The sequence below is a fragment of the Haematobia irritans genome, chromosome 1 (assembly GCF_050003625.1).
Source record: "Haematobia irritans isolate KBUSLIRL chromosome 1, ASM5000362v1, whole genome shotgun sequence".
NCBI classification, from domain to species: Eukaryota; Metazoa; Arthropoda; class Insecta; order Diptera; family Muscidae; genus Haematobia; species Haematobia irritans.
The window spans coordinates 123,745,217-123,755,526 of NC_134397.1; the positions used below are offsets into that span (position 1 = coordinate 123,745,217).

The 10,310-nt window shown below is 35.9% G+C and overlaps 1 protein-coding gene and 1 long non-coding RNA gene across 2 annotated transcripts; one reads left to right on the forward strand and one right to left on the reverse strand.

Moving 5' to 3' along the window:
- Positions 1–3,650: 3,650 nt before the first annotated feature.
- On the forward strand, positions 3,651–4,679 carry LOC142221785 (uncharacterized). Its single transcript, XR_012718204.1, has 2 exons — positions 3,651–4,030; positions 4,169–4,679. It is a non-coding gene; the product is annotated as an uncharacterized LOC142221785 (long non-coding RNA).
- LOC142221784 (phenoloxidase 2-like) lies at positions 4,592–7,851 on the reverse strand. Its single transcript, XM_075291593.1, has 7 exons — positions 7,623–7,851; positions 7,371–7,546; positions 7,066–7,246; positions 6,017–6,466; positions 5,332–5,959; positions 5,009–5,264; positions 4,592–4,939 (listed from the first exon to the last, which is right to left on the reverse strand). Exons 1-7 carry the CDS (start codon positions 7,797–7,799, stop codon positions 4,744–4,746), a joined length of 2,064 nt encoding a protein of 687 aa, XP_075147708.1. The 5' UTR covers positions 7,800–7,851; the 3' UTR covers positions 4,592–4,743.
- Positions 7,852–10,310: the final 2,459 nt, after the last annotated feature.

Sequence of the window (10,310 nt, forward strand, 5' to 3'; positions counted from 1 at the left end):
CGATGAATTATAAAAGAAAATCCTTAAAATATATTGTTGAGAAAGCAATATGAAAAAGCTTTTTAATATATTTTTGCGTTCATTTTTTGTTAAGTAGCAATTTGTAATTACATTTTAATTTATACTTATCCCACAAACATACAGCAGTATCGATTATGCCTTCGGACTTAAGGCCGGTACTCTGTTCGGTTTTCGCGTTGAAACTCCATACAAAACCAAAAAATGCGAAAAATTTGCGAAATTTTTTCCATTTGTGATACTTTGTTTTTCGTGTTGAAAAACTGACGTTTATAGCACGGCGCCATTTGCAATGTGAATTAAGAAATAATTTATTTATTAAAAACTATTTGTGCGGGTTTATAAATCAAACACGGACCATATTTTTGTTCCGAAACTATACAAAGGATCAAAGGAATAGCAGATCAATTGCCCAAGGAAAAATAAAATGTTATTTTGTAAAAAAAGCAACACCACCAACTTCCCTGCCAACATTTTTTGAATTTGGGGACTCTTTTGAGAATCCCCACTACGTCGAAAACAATCATATACGACATCAAAAACTCGTCGGAAAAGCGCCGTCACTATTGAGAAGTTGTACCACGCCAAGTTACTACAAAAATGTTTCGCATGAGTGCAATTATTAGGTGCCTTTATAGATCAATTTAGAACGACGCCAATAAGGGACCCTCCAAACAATCAGAAAAAGTGCATTTGAAGATAGTTGTAAAAGAATCATTGTGGTCGAGTAAAACACGTTTGTTTAGATATTTATTAATTTGATTAAACATTTACCAATTCTTAAAAATATAACATTTATACCACTATCACATTACATTTAACATTATTTTTGGCATTAATGATGATGTTGAGTTACAAGTAGCGAGTTACATGTTGCTGCGTCTATCAACCAGTGTTTTTATTCCATGGAGGCAGCGTGTCTGTAAAATATATGAAAAACAATCACTTTATTCCATTTGGAAAATCACCAAATTGTTCACCAATATACCTTTCACAATTTTAAGCGTATAATCTATGTTTTCAAAACTTTATTTTCGTTTTTATTTAATTAAAATATAACAAGCTGGTTGCGCTTGGCGTTTCACAAAAAAATGGCTTTTTTAACAGTAGGGATGGCAAATTACTTGCATGTACTTTTTGATGTACCTTTTCATGATGGTTGAAGTGACATTTACGAGTCTGTGGTAACGATGAGGTTGAAATGGAACTTTGAAATGCTGGCAGGGTTAATCCAATATCGCTCCCTGTAAAATAGCGCTCCACGCTACCTAAAAAAACGCCGCTTTCTACACCCTCACAAAAAATCGCTTCTGTAACATATACTCCCAAACATATTTAGCTTCAAGCATATAAATTTTTGGGTATTGCCCAAACATTTATATGTTTTATCTCTTCCAATATATAATATGTTTGAAAGCATATTAGTCTAAACAATATATTTTTGGGTAGTCTAAGTTCCAAACATTTTGTATTTTTGCATCCAAATTCAATAATAATGTTGTCTTCCAAAAAACAATATGTTATTATGTGAACATATAATATGTTTGGAAGCATTTTGCACCCAAAAATATTATATGCTTAAAAAAAAAATCTCCCAAACAATATTGTGCTCAAAATTTTATTTATTTATTTATATATTTACAATCATAATGAATTATGAAAATAAACAGGTAATATAGGTGCTAACAACATAGGTTTTCGACCTGAATGCTCAAAATTTTGTTTCTGCCTAATTGTATATTCTCCCACATCTTTCTCACTTCCACGAGATTTTTTAGTTCGTAGCACCTTTTTCTGTAATACAAACATTGTAGAAGAAATTATTCAATTTTATGATTTTTTTAATTTTAATTTTACCTTTTGCCGGACGCGGATTCGAACAGCGGACCACACAGTTTGTAAGGATCAAAGAAGTAGCTGATCAATTGCCCAAGGAAAAATAAAATGTTAATTTTGTAATAACAAGCAACAACCACCAACTTAATTCAATATCGCTCCCTGTTAAATAGGGCTCCAAGCTACTAAACACATATATGTTTATAGGCTATTTCTAAATTAATATATGTTTGCATCCAAGCATATTATATTTACAAACATTTTATGTCCCAAACATAATATGTTCTAACATATTAACATATATGTCCCAAACATGTTATGCTAGTTTATGAACATTATATGCTTGCACTCAAAAATATTGTGTTTAAAAATTTGTGTTCCAAACATATAATGTTTATAGCCAAACATATGAAAAACAGTCTTTTTCATCCGTGTATGTGCGAAATAATGGTTTCCATAAAAATTTTTCGCAAGAATGAACATAGCCTTTAACTTATAATGTGCACAATATATGGGATATGTTCGACACGAACACTGTCGTCCGGAATAATTGATAGTCTGTAAAGCACATAATGCACTACAATTTTTTGTTGCTGCAGATTAATTTATTCAAAATATTTAAAAAATCCCGAAAAAAAATCCCAGGATTCAATACTTTGAAATTCCGAATCGGGGGATTTTTAAAAATCGATCCCCAATGACAGCCGCAATAATTGTAGAAATCTTATGGCGTTTTCTTTTCTTGTACAAAATGCGCACTTTTTTTGCATTTTGCCCGGAAAATGTACTTTTTAGGTTCTTTTCTAAAAAAACAGGCAAAAGTGCGAAAAGGCTTCGAATTCTGTTGTGAAAATATCGCCACGCATAGGGGCAAATTACGGGCATTTTCAGCACTGCCAACAAACGAGAGTGCTGCGATTGCCCTGTTTCCTTCCTTGAATTCTTTTCTGCCCGCTGAAATGATAGCATTTTTTTAGGTTGCTGGTTACATTTTAAAAATGCGCATTCTGTACAGACAAAATGAAGGCAAAGCACTTCTTTCAGAAAAGAAAACACCATTAGACGAGACGAGAGTCACTTTTTACACTGGTAAATAAAAAAACGGTACATAGCTCTCTGGTAACATTTTATGAAATTGACGGCACTTTTTAGAATCCGCACCACGTGGAAAACAGTTGTAGCGCCGTCACTACTGAGGCAATTTTTCACCAATATACCTTTCACAATTCTAGGCGTAATAACAATGTTTCATGTGCTGTTTTTTGTTTTCTTGAAATAATTATTTTCTCATGGTGTTTCACAATATATAAATATGCCTAGCTGCCATTCGGCACTTCCAACCGAATGGAATGATCACAGCATCTTTGTATCAATTTCAATTGACGCGTTTGAGCCGAGCATTTTGGGTAAGGCAAGGTGATTGACCAGCACGATAACGCTCGGCCACATGTTACAAAACCCGTAAACACCACATCCACCCTATAGACCAGACATTTCTCCTTCTGATTACCAGTTGTTCCGATCAATGAAACATGACCTCGCGGATCCAAAAGAGGAGTCATTTTTTTGATGCGGTATCCCCGGAAAGAAGCGAAAAGTAGTGGCTGGATCAGTTTATTGCATTTTTTCGGAATACATTTCCAAACATTTGAAACAAAACAATCGGATTTTGTTCCCAATACATCATTCATTCAATACAATATCGCAGTAGAGACAATCGTGAGAGTTAAAAGCTTAAATACACCGGAAAGCACTGTTTGCAAATATACAGAACTTTTTGCCGAGCGAGGGCATTTATTGCAGTAAACTAGGAATATAAAAGCGTACACGTTAGATAGCGATTACAGTATATTTCAGGAATACATTTCTGCAATCACAAAAGCTGCTGAGTCGCTGTTGGTGATGCCATTATTCAGAAGCAATATAAGCTTTTTCATCAACAGTCAAGCAGCTATAAGGATCTTGGTCAATGCAAACATAAGGTCTAAGCTAGTCAGCCGCTGTCTTATAGAGCTTAAGCGGATATGCTGACGCTCGTGGAACAAACTTTTTTCCTCCGTTGTCTTCATATCTTTACAGGATGTCAAATATGATATATTATGAAATGAAAATCTGATGGCGATGAATCGGAAGGAGTTGAGGCCTTTAATTGGCATTATAACTTGGAAAACATATGGTAAGAATAGGCCTTAAAGACGATGACATTTGCAGATGGTGTGTGCCTGTCCAGAAGTTACGGAGGACTCGTACCACTTTCTGTGCCAGTGTTAAGAAATATCCTTTAGGAGAAACAAGATACTCCTTATTCTTTCAGACTCTCACCGATCTGCGGGAGTGTAGCATAAGGAATATTCTCGCCTACATTAGGGTCTCTGGTTGGATGTTTTAAGCAACTTTAAAGTCAGATAAACGGAAGTTCTTGAGCAACTTTGAAGAACACCACCTCACGAGAAAAAATATGAGAACATTTTCTCGACGAATCACAACGGACTTATAGTGGTCTAAGTGTACATATACTCGTATTCGATTCAAGAATTGGTGTCATTTTCTACAATCATCCTTTATAGGGAAAGTTGGGCTTCGACCTGAGCAAACCAAAATAACGGATTTTCTCTCCAGAATCATGGTCCTTTAATGGCATAGGGTGACAATTCAGCAGCGGAAGCTCCATCCACAGACTTGTTCTAAATTCTTAATGTCGCGGTTACCAAATTTACGCGAAGAAATTGAAATACAATTTTTTATATTTGAATGAAGAATTATTTTATTTATTTTTTCTATTAAAAAATTATTTAAATTTGAGAATAAACATGATATATTTTTTATCCAAAGTTTATTTCTAGTAGAGTGTTCTACTACAAAGGTAACACATTGGGAAGTTATATTGATCTATTCCTTGATGACTACGCGATCGTTGAAAATAATTTTAACATCAGTCCTCTTCATATTGGGGAACGACGATGTTAATGCATTCAAATTATTCGCTGGCAAACGTCTATCGAAGGGGAAACCCATTGTGCGTCTATCAGGATATTTCTTATCCTTCAAACCACAGAAGGAATAAGCGTCTCCACATGTATCAACACTAAATGTGGTAAAAAGAAAGTGGAAATTATATTGAGGTCCAAATTGAGGGTTCTACAATCATCATTACCTGTTATTGGTCTGTTGTACCGAATCATCGGCATAATCGGAAATCATGACAAATAAATCGAAGGCCATACCTTCGGGTTTACCCTTGGGCAAAAGCAAGTGATCGGGCCATCCACAACCACAGAATTGGAATTTAGCTAATTCTTGGGCATCTTTGGGTTGATAACTTTCACCAACTCGACGGAAAGATCTTTCGAATGGTATGGTCACAGAAGATTCATCCGAACGACGACGAATTGTATTCTTACCCGGAACCACTGAAAAGATAAAGCTCCATGTTTATTGGGCTGAAGATAGAAGTGGCACTAACCTGCTAAAACTTACAGTTAACCGTGAATTTGTCCATTTCTATAGCTAGCATACGTTGCTCATCTATACTCAATGGGGATCCAGTTTCATTCGTTTTAGGACACAAGAAAATGCGACATGTTCCCATTTTGTTCGTTCTATTCGAATTGGTTACCTGGAAAACGTACTCAAAGGGGGCATGTTGCAAATGAGTGAAACTAGCATACACACTGCCGTTAGGGCCAAAGTCAAGACCAGCTGCAATATCAACGTTAGATTTTTGCCAGTACGTCAAAAGAACGTTAGGAGCAGAGTTTCCAGAATTAATTTTAGCTTCGATATTGTCGATGGTAACTCCCTGGTATTTAAGGTTATTTGCGTCGTAGACTGGTAATAGACTCTTAAATTTACTGAACAAAGTATCCAAATATCCATGCCATCTGTAGAATATAGGATCACGCATAGCTGTGGTTACATCACCCATCACACCGTATTCCTCCAAATGACGGGCATCGGGATCGTGAGCATAGGAAATCAAATTATGCACCATATTATGAAGATTTCCATAAAATTGACGATTAACGGACAATGATGAAGCTTCAACCAAATCTCCCAGGATGTCAATTCCCTTAACGTCATCCAAGGGAATACGATTACCAGAAGTCTACAAAATATCGTCGGTTCAAAATAAACAATTTAACGGGTTCATAGATTTACTTACGTCTTCAACGAAACCTTTGTCAATGGCTGCCAAAATACGGTCACGCCATCTTTCACAATCAGCAACCTCGAGAACATTATTCTCGCGGTTCATATCACGTAAAACAGCACTAGACATGCGAGCTGGATAGGTGCGATTATTCACGCTACTCAATAGTTTAGGGAAATAACCCTCTGGAATTGGAGCACGTAAGTTACTTAAAACTTCGACACGTTTCAAATTATTGCAGAGACGCTCCGCATTGTAACGCGCCAAAATCTGATGATGCATGTAATAGAAGAGTTCACCACGACGATCCTTGGCCACAATCTCACGAGGTCCTTCAGTGGGATAAACCAAATGCCAATGCCAGTGGTGCATATTTACACCGATGTCCTCACGGAAATAGGCGACACGTTGCTCATCTTCGCGATCTGAGGCAGTATAGTTTCTTGGAATTTCAATGGGAGTCTTAAAAGAAGATAAGAAGAATGAAGGGTTAGAGTTACATCTTATGGAATTACTGCGGGGAATTGTAAGCAGTGACTGACAGAATTATCGAGAATTGTTGACGATATATAAAGGCTGTAACAACTTAGCATATATTCCAGGAAAGTGGAAGGAGACAAAAATAGCTTTCATCCCTGAAGCTAGGGAGGCTGATAGGTATTTATCTCGGTTCAAGATTGCTCAAGAAATTACGGCATGCTTACTCGAAGGGAAGGTATATTGAGACTGTATTGCATGAACTAGTCAGCTTTATTGAAAGCTCACTATCTGTTATGCGCTTTACAGACTATCAGTGATATAGTGATCGTGTCAAACATATCCGATATATTGTGCACATTATAAGTTAAGTCCGAATGCATAATCGATACTGCTGCATGTTTATGGGATCGATAACACGTAAATGTGTTACTTAGACAACGCCGACAAGTCGTATAGATCCGACACACTGTAAGATTCTTTACAAACACCGACATTCCGTCCGGAATAACTGAGAGTCTGTAAAGCGCATTATGCGGGATGCCACTAAAACCTAACCTAACCTTCTACTTCCTAATACTTACACGTTGCTTAGGATCAGGTATGAGGGATGCTTCTTCACGAGCATCTTGGAGCAGCGATGGTTCAACGAAGTTTGAAGGAAAAGTTTCAGCGACTGGTGGGACTCTGATATCCCGTGTATCACGCCGATGTTGTATGGCCACAGAGAAGCAATATTGGAACAGCATGGGGTTAATCCGATCCCTGTAAAATGAAATTATATGATAATAAAAAGGTTATGCCTTGAGGATTAAACTCCTTCTCCAAAGAATTAGTTATGAGCTGAATGTATGTATGAAAGTTGTAGGGCATCCTTTATCATTCTTACTTGGTATATGCACACAACGAAGCAAAACTTTGAATATCAGGACAGTCCATGTACATAGTAATAAGTTGACTGGCAACCTTTTTATGAAGATCTTGGAATAGGGAAAATTGTTGTCTACGGCCAACAGCTTTGGTAAATTCCAAATTGGGTTTTCTCGAAATATCACGCAATGGTATCTGACATTAAGACAATCAAATTAAACTCCAGATTATTTTCCTTGATATCAACGTAATAGTGGACTAGGTCACTTACCTTAATCTCTACATTATCACCAAAACGACTTTGCAATTCTACATTAGAACCACTATAGCGTTCGGTATAGTAACTATCTGGTACATCTAATGCAGCTTTTCCGTTATCCCTCGAAGTAAATACGGGTTCCAAAGGACGTTGGAACATCAATTCGAGTGCTTTCTTATCCGCAGCCATTCTGGTTTCCTTGATTTTTTCACCCAAAAAAAACTTATTAATGCAATGGACTTTAAACGTGGACTGATGACTTGTCGGACCATAGGGCGGTATTTATATTACATTAAAAAATTTAATTTTGAATTCGTCCACCGAGTGATAAGTGATGAAAACCACAAAAGAGTTTTCCATCCAGTGGTGTGACATATATCACTTAGTGACCACAACGATAAGAAACGAAGACCACTGCCTAAATTCCATTATGCGCCGTTAAGGTTAAAACTACAATTCCATGACTGAATATAATCTTATTCAATCCTTAAGATAAATCATTAAAAACATAAAATATAATCTGATCAATTTTTAAAAGGTTTTATCGATAAGTTGGATAGCGACAAAGAAAATCGCAGTTTAACAAAAAATTCCTTCACTTGCCAATAATGCAATAATGTCAGCAAAATTTTTAATATTGTTTGCTGATCGCATTTATGAGCTTTTAAGCGTATTATAGGTCAACTACTACTACTTAGGATAACCTTTTAGAACCTATATATTTCATTAGTACAATAATATAACAGAAAACAGTAAATTTCGTTTAACTGTATTGCAATACTCAAAATAAAGTGACCCTTTATTAATTTAAAATGAGCAAGCACCGTCCGCTGTTCATCGAACTTTTTTCTATGAGTGTACGAAAATAGGTCTCCGTTGCCGTGCAAAACTAAAAACATCTGATTTCGATTTTAATAACTCAAGACAACACATCCAAATCTGGGGATCGGTATATATGGAGGCCATACATGACAATCGCGCAAATTTTTGCATGATTTTTAGAGAGACCAGATCGGATGAAAATTGCTCCACCAAGGGGATCGGATGAAATTTACTTCCCCAAGGGGATAAGCAAGGCAAATCTGGGGATCAATGGGGCCCTCCACCCCATCCTATGGTGGAGGGTATAAAAACACGTGGTGACAGATAAACAAGTTATATAGAAGAATTGTCCTATATTGTAAAAAGTATGTTTCCTTACCTTTTGAAAGGATTGAATACTTCTTAGTACACCCTAAAAAAATCGCTCCTCTAACATATGTTCCAAACATATTTTGCAGGAAGCACATATATTATTGGATACTGCCGAAACATTAATATGTTTGTTTTATGTGAACATATTATATGTTTGGAAGCATTTTGAGCCCACAAATATTATAAGCTTGGAAGAATTTTCCCCAAAGAAGATTGTGCTCATTCCCACACATAATTTTCACTTCCACGAATTTTTTTAGTTCTTGGCACCTTTTTCTGTAATACAAATAATGTTAAAGAAATTATTCAATTTTACAAATATTTTAAATTTTACCTTTCGCCTGGACGGAGAATCGATCCTAGGACCACACAGTTTGTAAGCCAACACATGTCTGCCTTGCATGCAAAGCGTCGTGGGTTCAATCCCTGCTACGACCGAACCATTTTTTTAATTTACACATTTATATTTATACTATATTAATTTTCTATAATGAAACTTCGAAATGTGGATTATTAAAGATTTACTGTCAGAAAAGAACAGTGCTTGATATAAACGAAATGGACTGAGCTTTTGGATAAAATATTATTCTTTATTGCAAAAATAACAATTTTGTAACAAAAAACTGTTTTTGGTATACAAGTTTGAAATAATATACACATACATTTATTTAGTCGTGAACAGTTTTTTACTAGCATTTAAAACTTATCGTGTTTTGTACTTAATTTGATTTTTACCTTTAAGGCCGGTATTAAGTTGGCATTATCGCTCTAAAATGACCCTGCCTTGCCTTTCATTATACGCTACGGTTATGGAAATGCAACTGTAGCTTTCTACTCAGTCTGGGCTGTCTACTGGTTTTAAAATTTAAAAGAAATTGTATTCATAATGCGTTCAAAAATAGACATAAAGTTGATTTGAATCCCCCCCTGATTTCTCCTCTCACAGATGAGCTACGCCCATGGGTTTTTCACTGGGGTACGCTCCCCAGTTGGGGTAACCAACGTGTACCCCCTTTGGTTCATTATCGTCTATCAGAAATAGCCAAAATCAGCTTTCAACAGTTTAGTCATATTTTTGGGTTTTAACTCCCTATAGTTTAAAGGTCTAAATATAAAATAATTAACAAAATGTGTTCATATTTTATTGCTTTTAGTCAAACAGCAACAAATCAAGATGAAATTCGTTTGATTTTGTGCGAATTTTCGCTGAAAAGGGAAAATAAAAAAATTTTTCTGGTGGTTTGTGTCTTGGCTAAAAACAACTTTAAAAAACAACTTTAACTTCACACCCTTATTCCATAAGTAATACATAACCCACGAAATTTCTGTAGGCGGAATTCTATAGCATAGTGTCGGCTACCAACATTTACATGAAAAAGGATCCGGAATCAGACGATCATTTACATAGGCGAAAATAAGTGTTGAAATAGTTGAAATTGTAACAAATATTTCTTTTATCCCCATTGTGTTTTCTCCTCTCACAGATGAGCTACGCCCATGAGGCTT

Bases quoted from the DNA above. Each gene is read 5' to 3' on its own strand.
- LOC142221784 (XM_075291593.1), bottom strand. From the start codon at position 7,799: ATGGCTGCGGATAAGAAAGCACTCGAATTGATGTTCCAACGTCCTTTG. The intron at 7,547-7,622 runs GTAAGTGACCTA...TCTTAATGTCAG, and splicing joins GTGATAATGTAGAGATTAAG to ATACCATTGCGTGATATTTC. The intron at 5,265-5,331 runs GTAAGTTTTAGC...TTATCTTTTCAG, and splicing joins GGACAAATTCACGGTTAACT to TGGTTCCGGGTAAGAATACA.